Source organism: Ochotona princeps, chromosome 24, assembly GCF_030435755.1.
Source record: "Ochotona princeps isolate mOchPri1 chromosome 24, mOchPri1.hap1, whole genome shotgun sequence".
In the NCBI taxonomy this organism is placed as follows: Eukaryota; Metazoa; Chordata; class Mammalia; order Lagomorpha; family Ochotonidae; genus Ochotona; species Ochotona princeps.
The window spans coordinates 27,675,892-27,695,370 of record NC_080855.1 but is presented as its reverse complement, the minus strand read 5'-3'; the positions used below and the strand labels follow the sequence as shown (position 1 = coordinate 27,695,370).

Here is a 19,479-nt window from a genome sequence, read left to right as displayed (position 1 = left end):
GCGGTCAGCAGAAAACTCCTCAAAAAGCCTTCCTCCCCCACCTCACATACGTTCCTTCAAGATCTTCCTTTAGCTGTGCAAGCTGCTGCCTCCGTCGTCATTTATTTATTTATAAAAGATTACAGAGAGGGGCCCAGTGCGGTAGCATGGTGGCTGAAGTCCTCGCCTTGCACGTGCTGGGATCCCATATGGGCACTAGTTCTAATCCCGGTAGCTCCACTTCCCAACCAACTCCCTGACAGTGGCCTGGGAAAGCAGTGGAGGACGGCCCGAAACTTTGGGGCCCTGCACCCACATGGGAGACCTGGAAGAGGCTCTGGACTCCTGGCTTCGGATCGGCTCAGCTCCGGCCATTGCAGTCACTTGGGGAGTGAATCAACGGATGGAAGATCTTCCTCTCTGGGTCTCTCATGTGGTGGGTTCAGGGTCCCAAGGCTTTGGGCCATTCTCTATTGTCTTTCCATCTGTTATTAGCAGGGAGCTGGATGGGAAATAGGAGTATCCCGGATCGAAGCAGCAGCCGTAGCTCAATGCCAGCCCCTGGGGCTGTTTCCAACAAAGGAAGTGGAGTGGGCCTGGCATGATACCCTGTGGGTAAATCCTTGCCTTGCCACCGCCAGGATCCCATGTGGGCGGTGGTTCGTGTCACTGTGTCAGTCTTCAGGTCTTGGGGATGTTAAGCCTTTTAGGGTCCCTCTGGCCAGTCAATTAGCAAGACTCTTCTTCATGGCCAGGCTGAGAGATTTATTTGAAAAAAAAAAATTGAAAACACAGAAGCACTGTATTATATATACAAAGAGAAAGGTCCCAACATCGTAATAAAAGTATTGTCAGAAGAAAGTGAAGGCCAGTGGCTACCTGTCTGTGAAGGCAGGTGCTGGGTGAGAAGTTGAAAACCATAGGAACTCTGGGAATGGGAGAGCGAGGGGCAAAAGTTGAACACTAGAATAGAAACCAAGGCAACCCCCACCGTGCAAACCTCAGTGGCCAAGTCCATGTCATGTCACCACCGGATCTTACCACGCCTCCTCGGCTGGCCCCCACGAGTGGTCACCAGATCAAGTTAGGGCCTTTAAGCCTGAGGTAGTTGAGGGTCACTTGAAAGACAAATCTGGAAGCATCTACTTTCTGAACTGGTGTCCACCCAAGTGTTCCACGGTGTCTCGGCTGCTGGGGTTGGGGGGCAGGCAGGCGGTGGGTGGCTGCCCCCGTGTCTGGTCCAGATGTGACATGAAGGGACACAGTAGCACATGCCTGGCCCTGCTCACGGGGCCAAGGTTAGGTGAAGAAAGGGTGCCACCCCGCTGGCCAGCTGTTGGGGCTGAAGGCTGAGCTCGGGAAGCAGGCAGGGCTTCCAGAGACTTGGAGAGGTCACAGAAGGGGGCGGAACACTGAGCAGATATTTCTCAATAGAGCAGCTTGAGGTGGAGCCAGTGGACCCTGGTCTTGCACCAAGCAACTAGCCAAAGGGTGGAAGTTTGCCAGGGTGCAGCTGTCAGCCAGCTGCCTCTCCTCTGCCTCCTTTAGGCACAAAAGGCCAAGGTCAGTGGATCTGACGCAACTTGCGCCTGCCATCCCAGCACCACCTGGGATAAACGCCCCACCGAAGTTGGTCTTCCTTCCCTCCTTGCTATACATACACACAAACAGCTATCCTCGCTCGAACGGAATAAAAAGCCCTGTAGTAACATGGATTTTGAAACTGTGAATTCTGTTGTTGCCCTATGCACGACTTGTGCATGCCTTCGGCCACCAATGACGAGAGGTGTGAACTTTCTTTAGTCACCGTCCCTGCCTGGGGAGCCGATGATAAAGCTGTTACGTTTCTAGTTCCTATGATGCCATTTTCTGTTATCATTCCAGGGATCCCACACGAATGATTACATGGGCAGTTTAGACACCAGCCAAGGCCCAGATGCTTGGATTCTGGGTTAAGAATGGAGAAGCGTCTGTCTCCTCTGAGCTGGCCGGAAGGTCACCCCTCCTGCTGTCTTTGTGAGCAACTGTGTCTCCTTGCTCAGGCTAAGCCCAGGAAAAGTTTACTGAAGGGTATGTAGGTATAATCTGGCTTCTAATTGGGAGCATTATTTCTTCAGACACTCAATCTGGTTAAGATTGAACATGTTAGATATCTGTCCCCCGATCCCCCCTCACTGGCCACTATGGCCATGACTCATGCTGGGCATTAATTGGCACAGCCAGGCCAAGGATGCCTCACGTTCTTCCTTGAGACAGACTCAGGCAAAGCTCAAAGACTGTCCAGAGTCTACACTGTGGACGCCTCCTCAGCCTGGTCTCCAGGGTTTCCATGTGTGCATATGGTCATTGGAGTTCCCGGGAGAAAGTTTTGCAGGTGCTTCACGTAGAAAATGCAGAGAGAGAGAGAGAGAGAGGAAGTGGGAGTGGGGGTGAGAGGATGGGGGCAGGGGTAATCGATTCACAGTGATCAGACAGAAGTCTCCTAATGAGTTCTGTGGCGAGACGGACCACTGTTCCCGGAGAAGCTGGCTGCGGCCAGGAGCTGCTACTACAGATAGAGAAGGAAGACGCTGTTGGTTTGTTTCTGAGCTCAGAAGGGCACTTAAACGTTGGGGTCTGTCTCGGGAGGGTGGCAAAGTGCTGGCAAGGCTGCCTGTGTGAAGGAGGCTGCCCCTGTGCCCTCTGTCCTCCATTGGGTCTGCAGGATAGCGGCGCGCTGGGGACACGTAGCTGGAAGGCTTCAGAGCTGGGGTTCCCCCTTTCTCATTTCTAACTTTGAGGGGCAGGGAGAGGCAGCCGCAGGTTTGGGAGTGGCGTCCAGGGCCTCGTGCTGGATTCTTGAAGCTGATGTCATGGGGCCTAATGCCAACCTTCCCATGGCCACATCTGAGCTCCCGAGGGCTCCCAGTGTCCTTGACGTTGCAAGGAGGTGTAGTCATCAGTGGGCCAGCCCTGCCCTGCTGTCCAGCACAGGGGGCCCTCTGGAAGCCTGGAGCTGTCCAGGTTTGCCCATGGAACTGTCTTCCTTGGAGGGCGTTCTCACACATGTGCCGGGGCCAGGGAAGCGGCAGTCCCTTTCCCAGCTTGGGCACGGCCCCTGAAGAAGGCCTGGGTCGGGTGTGTGGCTCCGTCTACCCCCGTCACTCACAAAGTGGACGGGGTGGTGCGGAGGCTGTGGGGACTCAAGGCACTCACTCGCTCGGTTTCGGCCTTTTGCAGGAAGCTGCCGCCGACCCTCAGCGAGGGGCCTCGGCTGGCCGGTGCATGCTGGGCAGGACACCCAGCGTGGGAGGCCGCAGTGGAGCACCGAAGGGGACGCCCGGGCGCAGCACCGTGGCTGTTGACTGCTGTGGCCTGGGGAGTGGGACTGTGGGGGATACATCCTGGGTGAACCAGAGCTCCTGGGGTCGGGGAGTGTGTGTGTGTGTGTGCGTGTGTGTGTGTGTGTTTAGGGGGAGATGTGGGTGAGTAAACAATGTGATCAACCCGGGTCAGGCCATGGGAGCCATGGGGGTGAGGATGGCCATGGCCATGACTGTGGGCATGGGTGTTCTCAGCCAAGATACTCCTTGCTGTTCCCGACTGATTAGGTAGACTCGGCGCCCAGTGTGTCCTGGGTTGGGATCCACCAGCCCTCAGGAGCTTGCAAGTTTGTGCAAATGATGAAACGGAAAGGATTAAGAAGAAGAAGAAAAAAAAAAACAGAAAAGGCATGAGCTCTTCCTGGCCATGCCATGCCACGCCACACCACTGCTGCTGCCACATCATCGAGGTCAAGGAGGATACCAGCCACTGTGGGGTTTGAACTCCAACCACAGTGGGGGCCCACGTGACTACCTCTTGTTCCCTGGCTGCCTTGGACAGTGGGGGAGCAGGGAGAGAAGGAAGAGGGTGCAGGGAGCCTTTTGAGGGTATGGACGGGGACTGGGGACAAGGGACAATGACACCCACACCCACACAGAGATGGGTCACAAGGATTTACGCTCTGACGGGTGGGGCACTGTGCAGGCTCTAGGCTTTCTCGCTCCCGGCTTCTTGTAGGGAAGGTGGAGCTGCTTCCGATTCTAAAAGGACAGAGACAGATGATGTCGTATAGCACTGCCTGTGTGGATGATAACTTAGGTAAAGCTGCTTTCCAGATTTGGTCAAGTCCAATGAGAGCCAAGAAATTCTTGGACGTGTGGACAAGCAGCGCATGTGTACACACACACACACACACACACACACACACAGAGACAGAGCACCTCTGGCTGATGGCAGGTGTAATAATCCACTCCAAGCCAAGCCTTTTGATAGGCTCCCGGTGGCTTGAGACTGGCACAAATTTGTAATTCACCTGCCTATCCTTCAGACACATCACTGCTGCCTGCTACTCAATCACAATTCAACTCCATGCTGGCCAGACAGCAGCTTCCCCTGGCACTGGCCAGGGTTGGGTGAGAGAACCAGCCAGGTGAGCCAGGCCTTGGGGGGGCCCATGTAGTGGGGTGACGGGCAAATCCATCACACACTATCTAGGTCTCACAGGTGACAGTGACAACTTATGCTTTCCTCCTCATCTACCCAACAGCAACCCTGTGGGTCCTTGGCTCTGTTCTGTTGGCAAAGTGCCTGGCCATGCCACTTCCTCTCCTGGCTGCAGGCTGAGCTGGCCTTTGGGGTCACCTTACCTTCTTCCCAGCCTTCAGTGACCCCTGCAAGTTCATAGTGCTTTTTCCGCAGCTCTCCCAGCCTCTGGCGTTCCTTCTGCAAGTCATTTTCTAGCTCCAGCACCCTGACCTGTTGGAGGGGAGGGGAGAGGGGAGATAGAATGTTCTATACATCAGCTCTCTGATGCTTCCACGTAACCCCTTCCTCCCTCTGGGTTCTGGCTTCTTCTTCCCTGGCAGTCATGGGTTCCTCCAGTTTTCATTCTGTCCCCCACTCCACTCTCTCCAGTCCCTCATCCATCCACCTGTTGGGGCTTCTACGGGACAGAAACAATGCCCTACTACCCAGGTCACTGGCAAGGACTCCTGTGCTCAGCCTGCCCACCCACACACATGGTGGATTCCATTCTGGCCGTCCACCTCTTTTCACTGAGGTGTCCACAATTTAGGATGCTAACTGCTTCCGGAAAAGGCATGGACAACTTACTACAGGAAGGGGAGTTCTTCTTGGGTTAGCCCTATACTTCACTAATGTATGTATCAATTCACCCGTTTACAAATGTATTTACTGATTTGAAAAGCAAGGAAAGAGAAAGAGAGAGTGGTATCTTCCATTTATTGGCTCACTCTCCACCTATATGGCTGCGACAGTGGGCTGGGTCAGGCCAGAGCCATCTGGCTCTCCCACATGGGTGCAGGGACCCATGTTCAGGCCACCATCCACTGCTCTTCCAGCTGCGTCAGCAGGAAGCTGGATTGGAAGTGGAACAGCTGGCACTCTGACACAGGATGCCAGCAGTACATGCGGATGCTTCATTCGCTGAGCCATAGTGCTGGGCCCCTGAAGTATTTATTCATTGTGGAAGCACCTGCTGAGCCCACAGCACGTCCCAAAACCTCCGTCCCAGGGGCTGCAGACATAGTGGGGACACACGCTCACCAGGTAGGGGAGAGGATACATAACCGTACAAGAGAAAGGTCACACTAAAGAAAGCGACACGTGATAGGGCCAGGGGTGCTGGTGGAGATGTGAGTGGGGTGCCAGTAGTTACTTCCAGGCTGAGATGGCTGATTGGCCTAAAACAGAATCTGGCTTCTGAACTCCCAAGTCCCAAGGTCATGGTACCAAGAGGACTATCCATGTAGGATGTCTGGGAGGCAAGCCTAGTGGGGAAGGGGCCTACGTCATGGGAGGGATGTCCTTGGCAGGTAGTTCTTTTTTTTTTTTTAAGATTATTTATTTTTATTACAAAGTCAGATATACAGAGAGGAGGAGAGATAGAGAGGAAGAGCTTCCATCTGATGATTCACTCCCCAAGTGAGTGCAACGGCCGGTGCTGTGCCTATCTGAAGCCAGGAGCCTGGAACTTCTTACAGGTCTCCCACATGGGTGCAAGGTCCCAAGGCTTTGGGGCGTCCTCGACTGCTTTCCCAGGCCACAAGCAGGGAGCTGGATGGGAAGTGGAGCTGCTGGGATTAGAACCGGCGCCCATATGGGATCCTGGCGGTGAGTTCAAGGTGAGTACTTTAGCTGCTAGGCCACGCTGCCGGACCCTTGGCAGGTAGTTCTTTACACAAGGACTCTCTGTCTCTTTGCTTTCCCAACAGCCTAGGCTAGGCCCAGACACTCTCTCCATTCCCTGGGTTACAAGGTCAAGCCTAGGAGGAGACCAAATCCTGGAACCTCCCAAATGCTGAGCTATAGACATCCTTTCTCTTTCTGGTGTCAATTGCTCAGGCGTTTTGTCATTAACACAAAACAAGCTGACTGAGGCATGCCAAGGATGATGCAAATGGGACGGAGACATGAAATGAGCCTGAGACACGGGCAGGGAGACACAGATACAGTCAAGGTCCACGGGCCAGGTGTGAGGAGGTGATGGGAGTATAGGCTGGGGAGAAGAACCTGCTGCCGACTTGCGGAGGGGCAGTATTTAAAGCCAAGAGGAGTGTTTGAAATGCCTACATCTCAAGTCAGCATGTTGGGTTTTTCCACTTTCCATCCAGCTTCCCGCCCTACCCTAGGAGACAGCAGGCAATGGCTCAAGTATTTTGGTGAGACTTGGATGGAGTATCCTGGTTCCTGGCCTTAGCCCAGCATAGCCCCGGCTATTACGGACATTTGCAGCATGGTAGCAAACAGGGAAGAACTTTCTATCTCTTTCCTTTTCCAATACCACTAAGTTCTTGGCTTCCTGGTATGTCCTGATGACACTTAGAGCCCTGCTAGGATCCAGCCCTTTCCCCAGTCCTCCACATTCAGTCCTGAGCTGCTAGGTGTTCTGGGCTCATTCTGGCCCAAGGTCTCTTTACCTCTCTCTGGTTTCCCTCACAGGAATCAGACTGGGGGCCTATGTCTAAGCCCTGGAGACCGGTAAGACCTCGAGGTGCGCAGTCCTCACCTGTGAGTCCATCTCCTGGCGTTTGATTTGCGTCAGTGTCATGCAGGAGAAGTCCATGCTGTCTGCGAGGGCACAAAGGACAAGACCTTGACTCAGAGTGTCCCGGGCAAGGAACCCAAAGGGAAGGAAGGAGGAGGGAGTCAGAGCAGGGGTGGGGATGAGGAAAGGGACAGCGGGCTCCTCAAGTTGGTGCAGCTGCTTCTCTGGAGGGGGGCGGCGGTGGGTGAGCCTACCTATCTCCTCGATTTGGGATTTGCCGGCGATGGTTGAGGCCACGACCCCAGCGGTAGCCTGGTTCACTCCCCGAGATGCCTGCTGCAGCTTGGCAAGGTTGGGGCTGTCCTTGTCGGCTTTCACCTGCCAGGACAGAGCAGACTTGGGTCTCCTGCCCTGGCCAGGGCAGCAACAGGGACAGAGGCGCTGGATTGGGTGGCTTTCGACAACCACGTGGATTACCCACCAACATCTCAGACATGGCTGCCTATGGGGTCAGCTCCTGGCATGTTTATAACCTAAACCAACAGCCCTGGCTCATCTGCTGGTAGGTCCCCCCAACTCCAGCAGCGCTCTTTGCTCATCTGGAGAAGAGCACGAAAGGGCGCTTGTCGTTGTCATTGGGGTGCAGTGAGGCTGTGGGCTTTGCTGGAGGCCACTGTTCAAGTTCAGAGACTCAGGATGGAAGGCCAGATGCAAGCTGTGCAATGGGAGCCAGGTTAGGTGACCTGGGGACCCAGCTCCATGAATCACAAGCTGGTGAGGACGCTTGTCAGTATATGAGTAGAGACATTTTTTTTTTTTAAATCCAGGACCCAACCATCTTGTTGTCACTAGAAGTCCAATACACTATCCATTGCGCCACAGAGCCACCTGACCCAACCATCTTGATCCTTGGCATCAGCTGCCCTGTCCCTGGTCACCCCAGCTCTTAGAGTCCAACACAAGGTCCTACCTTGGATGCAGCCACCAGCTGGGCTGTGCTAGCAGCAATTTCACGCGAACACACCATGAGCTCCTCAAATTTCCCTTTGCCTTGCACCACCAGATCGGCTGCGTCCCTGACAGAAAAGGACACGGACAAGGTCACAGACAGGTCATGACCCTGTCCAGAACAAGATCATAACAGACCCCAATCTGAACAAGGTCATAAGCAGGTTATGACCTTGCTCCCGGGCCAGGTCACAGGCAGACCCCACTTTTATTTATTTAAAATTATTATTTTATTTTGATAATCTTAATATAGTTCATTAGGGCACAAAGGGTCAAGGGCTATAGGAAAGTGGGTAAGACCATTGTTTCCACATTTTTTTTTCTGTATCTGGGGTATGGGTGGAGGTAAAGGGAGAAGCCCCACCCAGCCTCCCACTCATCCCAGGGTCCCTGACATGGTGCTTGTTCCAAGGGAACTGCTCAAGTGGTAGACCCCACTTTTAGACCCTCCTGATGTCCCTGGAAGGTGACAACGTCTGTAGCATCCATGTCACTGCAGCTTGGCTCTGGGACTTACAGACCTACTGACTTCCTTAGCAATAGTCCCTTTCTAGGGACTATACGGGGACGATGTCCCCCATAGCCACACCCTGGGGTGGGTGAAGGGAAGTGGGGTGATGAAGGGGACCCCTTACACCATGACGGTGGCTCCCCAGCCTACAGCCTTGGAGGCGGAGATGAGACCTTCCGTCCAGCGGGAGTTCTTGGCGTAGAATTCCTTTGGGGAGGCGGTACCCTGGGAGGTGACAGGGAGGGGCGACGGTCACCTTTCCCAGAGGGCTCTGGTCAAACCACGATATGGGCTCTCCCAGGAACTCTCAGGGGTCATGGGCACAACCAGCCCATTGCACAGAGGAGAAAGTGGCAGACGTGCCGCCCCCGAAGTCATACTCCAACTATAGGGCTGTCTATCCCTGAGCTTAGCAGCATTTCTTTCTTTCTCTTAAAATATGTATTTAGAATGTAGTTACACACACACACACACACACACACACACACACACAGGTATTCCACCTACTGCGTCACACCCTAAAACGGTGACAATGATGGTTGGTCTGAAGCCAGGAGCTGCTTCTGGCTCTCCTATGTCAAGTTCAGGAGCCCAAGTCCTTGGGCCATCCTCCACTGCTCTCTCAGGCACATTAGCAGGGAGCTGGATCGGAGGTACAACAGCTGGGATTTGAACCACTGGCCCATATGGGATAGTGGTGTTGTGGTGTTGTGGGTTGCAGCTTTTCTTGCTACACCACAGCACTGGCCCAGGTTGGCAGTATTTCTACTCCCCTACAGCTTTCCCATAGTTAAGTCCTCCTTTTCTGGGCACTCCCCAAACTGTGTATTTAACAAATCCCTGTTCAACATTATTTTGGGGGGAGAATAAAAATACAGTAGGATGACTGCTTACAGTATCATTTGCACTGCATGTACGAGGTGATTGGTTCTGCGGTGTGACAGGTTAAGTTGTCGCCTGTGGTGCCCACATCCTGTTCTGCACACCCAAGTGGGAGACCTGGGTGGAGTTCTAGAATTCTGGCTTTGTCCTGACTCAGCCCTGGATGTTGAGGCCATTTAGGGAGGGAACCAGCAAAACAGATTTCTTTCTCTCTCTTTCCCCATCTCTCTCCCTCTCTCTATCACTCTGTTTTTCAAGTAACTGTTTTTTCTTTTTCCTTTCAATAATGAGCTGCTCATCTGTGGTCAAAGTGTGGTCCACTGGCCCCTGGGAAGTTTGTGGAGCTCAGCAGTCCTGACAAGTGACAGTGGCAAAGGGCAGCTCATTCGTGGTGGGTGCCCAGGACAAGACACCAGCTCTGCCAGAGCCTAGGGACATGGAGGGGACTCCCACTGACGCAGGTGGAACCTATACCCAATGTCCGTGGTTGCCACGGGCGGGTCCAGCCTGCGTGGGCTTACCCGGCCACTCTCCACGATCTCTCTCTGGAGGTCCTTTGAGGCCACAATCAGGACCTGGATGGCTTGCATGAGGCTGGTACAGGAGCCGAGGATCCTGCAGGGGGTGGGGAGCAAAGGTGGTGGTCAGGGCTGCCAACACCCAGAGCCAGCGCTGCCGAACGCGATGGCAACATCACTGTCACTGTGGACACTGTTACTGGATGGTCACCCAGCTCTGGTCCTTCCCGGGTTCTGCTCTGACCCCTGGGTGGGTGTACAAAGCACACAGCCCCAGGCCAGGAAGATAGCTTATGCCCAGGCACGTGCCACTGTGGCACAGACTAACCTCTCGTTCACCTCCAACTTGACCCCCGTGTCTCCCGCGCGGGATTTGCTGAGCATTTCCTGTTTGAAAAATACAACGAAACATACGACAGTTTTCTATATGCACTGAGAGCCCTGTATCTGTGTGGGTGCAATGGGCAGGGGCAGCAGGTGGTGGTCTCTACAGCCTCACGCCCTAGGTTTGTGTGCCCAGTAGGAACCCTGACAGCTACGGCCTGGTGGGATCCCAGGGACAGCGATGTCTTGGGTCTCCTCGCCTCACCAAAGGAGCACCCTGGGGCCTTTCCAGTGGTGCCCACTGAGCCTTCTGGGCATGACCCACCATCACTGATGAGGGGCGCATGGAGAGTCAGAGGTGTACATGGCCATGTTGGACCCTAGCACCAGGCCTCTGGGGTGGGGTATGGCTGCCACTGCCACTGTGGAAGCAGCCTCAGATGGCATCCAGGTGAAACCATTTTAGTGGCACGGCCGGGCTAAGACAGGGACTCCGAGTGTGCTAACATCAGGAGGGGCTGATCCTGAAACCATTCATTCTGAGGGTCTTTCCCTTTCCAGCCCCCTGGAGGCGCTGCTGAGTTTAGGATTTGGTCTCATTTCCCGGGATAGTGGGCAGCAAAGTGTGTGTGTGGGGTGTCTTTAGCCTTGATAAATGACTGGGACAGGTGCAATGGGGGGTGTGGTTGCCCAAGCATAGCTCTAAGAACTGGTGGCAGTGTGCCAACCCCCACCCCGACAGCCTACCTCTATTCTGGCCGTGGCTGCCTCGATGGCAGCGGAAGTGGTGGCCATCTCCTTGTCCACCAGGTCCCCGAGTTCCTCCTGCTTGATGTCCAGGCCCCTGGGCAGGAGCTCCTGTCAAGAGCGTCACAAAGGTAGAATTGATCACTTGACCTTCTGGCCCGGCCCTGTTGGTGCACCTGTTGCCCTTACAGGATGGCAAGCAGGAAAGGAGGAAGGCCCACATCCCTCCTCCTCCTCCTGCCCTCCTGGCTGCAGGAAGCCAAACCCTAACCCTCACCATAGCCTTAACCTTACCTCACTGCCTAACCCTGCCAGGTCACTGAGCCACAGCTGCTGGGACCCTAACCCCACATGTGCACCATGTTGGCTGCATTTAATCCACGGAGAGCACTTTTAACAACTTGATCAAATATAGACAATGTAGCTTCCAGCCAGTTACTGCCCTGGCAGCACAGGTGGGGAGCTGTACTGCTGGTACAGGCCACAGTGGGGTATTTGAACTTGGGTCTGATGGATGGCAAAGCTCATAGATTTTTAAAAAAAGGTGTTTTGGGCCTGGTGTGGTAGCATAGTGACTAAAGTCCTCGCCTTATATGCACCGGGATCCCATGCAGGTGCTGATTCTAATCCTGATGGTCCCACTTCCCATCCAGCTTGAGATCTGGGGAAACAGTAGAGGATGGCCCAGGGCCTTGGGACCCTGCACCCGTGTAGGAGATTCAGAAGAGGCTCCTGGCTTTGAATTAGCTCAGCTCTAGCCATTGAGGCCACTGGGGGAGTGAATCAGCATACAGATTTTCTTCTTAGTCTCTTTTCCTCCCTGTATATCTGACTTTCTAATAAAAATAAAACTTAAAAAAAAAAAAAAAGGTTTGTTGATTTATTTGAAAGCCAGAGTGATACAGAGAGAAAGAGACGGTTCATCTGCTGGGTCACTCCCCAGATGACTGCCACAGTCGGGGCTGCGCCAGGCTGTCAGGAGCCTCGAACTCCATCTGGGTGTCCCACATGGGAGGCAGGGGCTCAAACGTATGTGCTATCTTCCACTGTTTCTGCAGGTGCCGAGTCTGGGCTACCTAACAGGTATTTCTTGGGGCTGTGATGTGCTGCAGTGGGTTAAGCTGCTAACTGGGATGTCAGCATCCCACACAGGCACAGGTTTGAGTCCTGGCTGCTCTGCTTCTCAGCCTGCTTCTTGCTAATGCACCTGGGCAAGCAGTGGAAGATGGTCCAAGCCCTTGGGTTCCTGCCACTCCTGTGGGAGACCCAGCGTAAGATCCTGGCTCTTGGCTTCAGCCTGGCCTAGACTTGACTGTGATAGCCATGTAAAGGGTTAACCAGAGAGAAGATCTCTCCCTCTCTGGTTTTCCTTCCTCTCTGCAACTCTGCCTTTCAAATACATAAACAAATCTTACACAAAAAGAGAAACCATTAGTCTTATTTGTCCTTCCCATAGATTAAGTGTGTTGGCTGTACCTAAATGATACCTAATCCAACTCTTATTCTATAGGATGCAATCACTGCATTTTTATTGAATGATGAAGTATTTTCTTATTTCCAGTTCTAGGTGTCATCCATCCAACCAGATTAAAAAAAAAAGTCCTGGGAGACAAGAAGATGGCTTTTTTCCCCTTACATCTCCCCAGTGCAGTGGAAAATGCACAGCCAGCTACTTTGCAATTAACTGTAGAATTAAACAAACTGCAAACCCCTTCAGAAAAATCTGATTTTCACACTCCTCCCTCCCTGCCCCAGCTTTACTCTTTCTAAAATCAAATTAAACGTTAGAATGTCACAGCTTCCCAAAACAATCCTTTTCCTCAGCTGAACGCACCTCGCCAATGGCCTTGATCTTGTTCAGGCAGTTCCTCATGGCTGTGGGGTCAGCGCTCTCAAGCGTTCCCTCCGCCTCTAGGGTGCCCAGGTACAGGAGGGTCTCCTTGCCATACTGTTTGCAGGCCTCGGTCAGTGCTGCAGGTGCAAGGAGACGGGGGTGTTGAGGGGCCACCTGCCACCCTCTTTTCTTTAGTTGCTAGGCCATTGCGCCAGGCTGCCACCCTCCTTTCTAATCTCCCCATGTCTGGTACACTCACAGTCAGCAGGTTCTGGCGGGGCGCGGAGGCAGGTGGTGCTACCGTGGGTGATGGTGTCGCTGGTCAAGTGTGCCAGCAGGGTGATGGAGTGGAGGAACCCGCCGATATCTGCCAGGTGTCGAGAGAAGAGCTGCCGTTATTTCTGTATCCGGACCCCACCTGGCTGTCACTCATGTGCCACAGCCCACCCCTTCCTCCTCCTCCCTCACCTTCTGGGCAGGCCAGATACTGGCTCCGGCTTTTTTCCAGCTCTTCAGAGCAGTTGCAAGCAGACTTGACCACGGACAGAAGGTGCTCTGGGAAGACAGGGTAGAGTCAAAGCCAGGGTCCTGTGGTTGGTGGAGCTGTGCCAGGTGGGAGGCGCTGACCTAGTGAGGGGCCCAATCACTACCACAGGGAGTTGTTTTTACTCGAGATTGGGACGGAATGTGGCTGACTCCATGGTGCTTCAATCAAGCCAGTCTGCTGGGTGGGGGTCTGCCTGTGGCCCACAGCCTCACTGCTCATGACTGCCCATGGCAGGATGCCAGGGCTTCCCTGGAAAGTCCATCACTGCCATGGAACTCAGACCCTTGGCTCCCCTCAGCCTGCTCCTGCACCCCTATTCTCTGCACACAGGTTGAACCCCACGGGCTGTGCCCCTGTTTACAGGTGCTGAAGTCCCACGCCCTGCCCAGGTATGACCTGCTGTGGTGCCACTGCATGCCACTGTGCTGTATTATGTCTACTTCCTCATCACGTAGCAGGGGATGGCCCTCCCACTCCACCCCACTGCCCCCCCCACGTGGCATCACTGTGTAGATGAGCTGGGTCAGACATTGGGCACCCTAGGAAGTATCCAGTGGAGGTGAGGATTCCACCGTTTCTTCTCCTGGCTGGTTCCCCTCTCTGCTCTTCTCCGGACTGCAGCAGCTCAGAACTGGTCCACTGTAGCCCCAGTGGCTGCCATGTCCTTTGTGCATCAGGGGCTCCATGTGGCCCCTCTCATGACAGGCTGAACAAGTCATTGTGGTCCCCGTGTACTCTAGCACATCTGGGCCTCTCCTGACAGGCTCCTACTGCGGCTGCTTCCTCCCTTTTGCTTTGTCCTTCAACTTGGTCCTGACCTTTCTCCCACATCCCCCAAGAGTTTGAAAGTGAGCCGTCCCAAGCCATGTCCCCAGCTTTACAAACCCTCACAGCCTGGATGTCCTCCCACCTCCCAGTTCTTTCCACCGCAGAATACTCCTAGGGTACCCACTCACCTGCTCAGCACACCCCCATGCCTCTAGACTCACACACCCAGTCTCGGGGGAAATGAACATGGCAATTTTTTTTTTCAACCTCTCTTGGTGATTGCATGTTTGATGCTGCCTCCCTGCCGAGAGGTGCCTCTGCTCACACCTGGATGAGTGTACCTGCAGACCCGGCGCAGCTGACGAGTGTGGGTTCCTCAAGTTGGCTCAAGGCCTCCTGGATCACCTGCTCGGCAGCCTTCCGCGATCCTTCCAGAAGCATCCTCCGTTGGTCCTTGGCAAAATGGCACACGGCTTCCTGGAAAGGGATCCCCAGGGAGATGACAGCTTGCCAACTCCCATCCACCCAAGGAGTCCTGAATGGGGCTCCCTGGGACCCACCCTGAGCTGCACCTGTTGCTCAATAGGCCCAGGCTCTAACCTGAGGTCACCAGCTGCATGCTGCTCACCACAGGAGGCCATGGGGCTGGGTCGTGATTACCTTGGGAGACAATGCCAGGAGCCTCCCTTGCTTTCTTCTTGGCTTTGTGGGTAAAGCAAGAGCAGCAGCCTGGCACTTGGCTCCTTGAATGCGCTAGGCCTCTAACCCTGCATTTCCATCCCCCTTTCTCCTGCCTCCATGTGGACCCTGAGTCCTATTGGGTGTGAGTTTGCAGGGGGTTTATGGGGTCTGGATGCCCACCACTTGCCTTTGCACTGGCCAGTTGGAGCTGGGTTTTTTCCAGCTGTTCCCTTAGTGCAGAGAATTCCTCCTCCCGTCGCGTGGCAGCGCTCGCCAAGCTTTCCCGCTCCTCCTGCAGGTCTGCAATCTGCCCTATCCATTTGGCGTCTGACTGCAGTGGTGGGAAGAAAGAGGAGAAAGAAGGTGACACTGGGGGACAGGGCAGAGCTGTCCCCCTCCCTAGAGCTCCAAACCCCATGCCCAGGCTGCAGAGGCCAGGAGCAGGTGCTGTCTCCCTGACCTTCCCCACTAGGGATGTGTGATCCCACCTGGAGGCAGTGTAGCTGCTCACCTGGGCTGCGGCCTCTAGGCTGCTCTGGAGGATTTGCAGCTCTTGCTTGCTGGTGGTGAGTTCCTGCTTCAAGTTCTCCAGAAGTTCCTGTTGCTCTTGGGTCTGAAGGAAGGAAAGTGGGAGGCCAGTGTCACAGGCATGCGAGAAACAGGTGCAAAAAGTCCCCTGAGCATGGGGCCGGTTTGTGTCCTGGCTGTTCCACTTCCCATCCAGCTCCCTGCTTGTGGCCTGGGAAAGCAGTGGAGGATGGCCCAGGGCCTTGGGCTCCTGCACCCACAGTGGGAAAAGCTCCTGGCTTCAGAATGGCTTAGTTCTGGACATTGTGACCATTAGGGGAGTGATCCTCCATCAACTCATTCATTCCCCAAACACTCACAAAAGCCAAGAGCTTGAAACTCCACTGGGGTCTCCCAGGTGGGGTCAAAACACTTGAACCATCCTCTCTTGCTGCTTCCCAGGATGAACAGTCAGGACTGGAAGTGGAGGAGCCAAGACTTGAACTAGTGCCCCATGTGGGATGCACGTGGCTTGGGCTGCAGCTTACCCTGTGGCTAAGCCATGCCCTTCTGGTGACAGATGTATGTTTGATTCTGGGTCGGAGACAAGTATGAAAGGTGCTCTGCCGAGTGTACGGCTCTCGCGGGTCCTCACCCAGCCTCCACCTTGCCCCGTCCCTACTGGCCACACGTCTGTAGGTCACTCAACCCTTCCGCTGTCGTCCACGTGTTTTTTTCTTCTGTTCCAGCTCCCCTTGACACTCACTTTACCCATGGTTCCCTCAAGCCTTCCTGACCCCTAACTCGCGTGTGCACATGCTGCTGGGTTCCAGGTACTCTTTTGGCCTGTGCTGGAGGAAGCGACAGAGTTCTTTGTGCCAGGCAGTGCCTGTGGCCTGCTTCCAATGGGCAACTCCCCTCGATGGGTTTCTCCTGCCACTCACCTTCTGCTGGGTCTGGTCACTGACACGCTCGAAGGAATCCTCCAGCTCCTTCTTTTCTCGTTCCAGGTCCACCTGCGCTTGTCTGGCCACAGACATCTGCTTGGTCACCTCTGCATTCTGGAAGACAGCAGTACCTAGAATGGGATTCTCTCAGGGCATAAAGGATGCATTGCTTCTCAAACAGGCAGCCTGCGTGTGCCCCCCCGGAGTCACACACAGGAGTCATTTTCCTTCTTGGAAGAAAGCCGGGATCACGTGCCAAAATTCCGATTCTTGACTCTGGGAGTCTGTTGTTAGGAAAATTCTAGGGACAGGGAGTGACAATGTGGCAGAGTTAAACTGACCTATGTGACGCTAGCATCACATGAGTGCAGGTTCAAGTCCCGGTTGCTCCACTTTCCATCGAGCTCCCTGTTCATGCACTTGGGAAAGCAGCAGAATATGGCCCAAGTGCTTAGCTCTCTGTACCCATGAGGGAGACCCAGAGGAAGATCTAACCTCCTGGCTTTGGCCTGGCCCAACCCTGACCACTGTAGCCATTTGTGAAGTAAACGAGTGAATGGAAGATCGATCTCTTTTCTCTTTTGCACTGTAACTTTCCAATAAATAAGTAAATCTCCAAAATACATACAATGAAACAGTAAGGATGGGGGGGTGATCTAAATAGGGCTGGCACCTGCAATGGAACTCAACCTGGGGGATGAGGGGTGCCACAGGAAGAATCTGGAAAAGCAGGGGTTCCCAAGACAATGGAGGCAACCCTCAGAGGCCGGGGCTGCTACCGCTGTGGTGACATGGGGTTGAGGGCCTGGGGTCCTACCTTGCGCAGCAGGTCAGCGTGGTTCTGAACCAGCTCGCTGTACTTTTCCTTGAGCTTGCTGTATCGCTGCTCATTGGCCTGGGCCTTCCCTGCATGGTCAAGGGCCAAGGTGAGGGGGTACACCCTGACTAGGACCCCAAGCCATCCCCTCCATCATACCAGGGGCTCCGGAAGATTCTTGTTTATTTGTTCGTTCCTTCCTCCCTCCCTCCCTTCCCGCAAATGCACAGATCTTCTCAATCAGAAGCCCCACTTAGGAGCTGGCATGGTGGTATAGCTAGTTAAGCTGCTGCTGCCACGGCCATCAACCCATACAAGTGCACCAGTTGGTACCCTGCCTACTCTGCTTGCTTCTTATCAAGCTTCCTGCTAACACGCCTGGGAAGGTAACAGGTGCTCCCTGGGCCCCGTAGGGCTCTGTGTCCGCCCCCATGACCGCCACCCTGGGAAGCCCCTCACTCTCGATCTCTGTCAGGCTGCGCTGGGCTTTCTCCGTGTCCTCGCGCTGCTTCTTGAGCTCGTCCAGCTCGGCCCGGAGGAACTCGCTGTCGTCGGCTGCCTGCTGCCGCAGGTGCCGCTGCTCGGCCAGCTCGGCCTCCAGTTCGCTGACACGGCCCTTCAGCTGCAGCAGGGCCCGCTGGCTCTGCAGGCGGGGGATACACACAGGGGGTCCAGCACAGCCTGGGGAGGCCTCTTACTGTCCCCAGCATGCCAGCTATCAGCGCCTTGTGACAGCTGAGCCTTGCTTCTGGTCATAACAGGGGAGCAGTGCAGGGGGAGCCTGGTTCTAGTTACAGTGGCCAGGATGGGGGTAGGCAATGGCTGGGCTGTAGGAGGCAGGGGAGGCCATGAGGGGGGCCTGAACTGTTGGCCTCTGGTGAGCCACGGCACTAAGGGCTGTGTGGTCTGGTCCTGGGTATGGCACCAGCTACTGCCACCAGGGTCACGAGCCATTCTTTTTAGGGCCGTGTCAGAAGTGGCCTCTCTCACCGTGGCCTCCAAACCAGCAGTGACCCTTGCTGCAGTCTGGCTGAGCTGCTTGGGGAAGGTAGATGCCATGTAAGCTCATTACAGGGGCCGGTGCTGTGGCATAGCTAGTAAAGCTGCTGCCAAATCATTAGCATCCCATACAGGTGTTGGTTTGAGTACCAGTTGCTCCATTTCCGATCTAGCTCCCTGCTAACGCTCCTGGCCTGGGACAGCAGTGAAAGATGGCCCAAGTGTTTGGGCCCCCTGCAACCATAGAGAGCGTAAAGAAGCTCCTGGCTCCTGGCTTCAGCTCAGTCCAGCCCTGGCTGCCATGGTCAGCTTCTTCTGGCATTGGCATTCCTATTCATTAACCTGCCTTCAGCCATGAAGGCAATCTGACACCCCCATCCTGTGTCAGGGAAGTGAGTGCTGAGGCGTACCTCTGCCTTTGTGCTTTCCAGCTGGGCCTTGAGCCCACTGATCTCTCGGTAGAGCCGCTCAATCAAGTGGTCCCTGTGAAGAGAAGCTGAGGGAGTTAACGAACCATGGGCAGCCTCTGGGAGCCCATGAGAGGAAGTGAACACCTGGGTGACGGGCAGGATGGGAAAGGGGGAGAAATGAGGCCAAATCTCGGGGACCCCAAAAAGTAGACACTCGATCCCCCAGGGGTTCCACATCACGGATTCACCCAACTGTGAGTCAAAATACTCAAAAAAAGAGTTTTTATCCTATTGAACACGTGCAGGCCAATTTCTCATCATTATTTCCCAAACAATATGGCCAAATAGCTATGTACGTGGTATCAAGTATCAGTAATGAGCCAGAGGCTGGCGTGTTTGCTCACTTGGCTACTCTTCTGCCTGCAAACACAGGCATCCCATATGGGTACCAGTTCATGTCCCAGTTGTTCCATTTCTGATCCAGCTCCCTGCTTATGGCTTCGGAGGGCAATGGAGGGTAGCTCTAGTCCTTGGGACCCCAGATCTGTGTGGGAGACCCCAAAGAGGCTCCTGGCTTTGGATCAGTTCAGCTCTGGCCATTGTGTTGTAGCTATTTGGGGAGGGAAGCAGTGGATGGAGGATCTTCCAAATAGAAGAAAAAAAAAGATCTAGACACAATTTAAAGTAGCCAGAAGAGTGTATATGAGTTGCCTCTGGGGTCCTGCAGTGACTGTACCCTAAGTGTTCCCAGGTGCTAAATCTTGAAGCAGTTACTACTTCCTGTCTGGGATATAAGAGGCCAGATATGGCTTTATCTGAGATGCGCAAGCATCATCCAGAATGCCTCTTTGGGGGCTGGGCATTTGGCACAGCAGTTAAGTGGTAACACCAGCCCACACCCTCTCCCCATATCTAATGCCTGGTCCCAGTCCTGGCTTCTTCATTTCTGACTCTAGCTTCCTGCTCTCGC

At 54.4% G+C, this 19,479-nt stretch overlaps 1 protein-coding gene across 4 annotated transcripts in view; it reads right to left on the bottom strand.

Annotated features, from left to right (window-relative positions):
• Positions 1-3,943: 3,943 nt before the first annotated feature.
• Positions 3,944-19,479, bottom strand: part of HIP1 (huntingtin interacting protein 1) — a 106,913-nt gene continuing 91,377 nt past the window's right edge. For 3 of the 4 annotated variants that reach the window (XM_058680908.1, XM_058680910.1, XM_058680909.1), the window contains exons 13-31: positions 18,510-18,582; positions 17,560-17,743; positions 17,101-17,189; positions 16,281-16,397; positions 15,341-15,442; positions 15,013-15,160; positions 14,490-14,621; positions 13,302-13,388; positions 13,093-13,200; positions 12,834-12,970; positions 11,000-11,110; positions 10,257-10,315; positions 9,932-10,025; positions 8,653-8,753; positions 7,980-8,085; positions 7,264-7,387; positions 7,031-7,092; positions 4,650-4,758; positions 3,944-4,043 (exon numbers count right to left, since the gene is read on the bottom strand). In XM_058680908.1, the coding sequence (XP_058536891.1) occupies positions 3,991-4,043; positions 4,650-4,758; positions 7,031-7,092; positions 7,264-7,387; positions 7,980-8,085; positions 8,653-8,753; positions 9,932-10,025; positions 10,257-10,315; positions 11,000-11,110; positions 12,834-12,970; positions 13,093-13,200; positions 13,302-13,388; positions 14,490-14,621; positions 15,013-15,160; positions 15,341-15,442; positions 16,281-16,397; positions 17,101-17,189; positions 17,560-17,743; positions 18,510-18,582 (1,996 nt within the window). In that variant the 3' untranslated portion in view covers positions 3,944-3,990. Of the gene's footprint in view, positions 4,044-4,649; positions 4,759-7,030; positions 7,093-7,263; positions 7,388-7,979; positions 8,086-8,652; positions 8,754-9,931; positions 10,026-10,256; positions 10,316-10,999; positions 11,111-12,833; positions 12,971-13,092; positions 13,201-13,301; positions 13,389-14,489; positions 14,622-15,012; positions 15,161-15,340; positions 15,443-16,280; positions 16,398-17,100; positions 17,190-17,559; positions 17,744-18,509; positions 18,583-19,479 lie in introns of those variants that run through there. The other variant, XR_009247586.1, reaches the window with a different exon arrangement.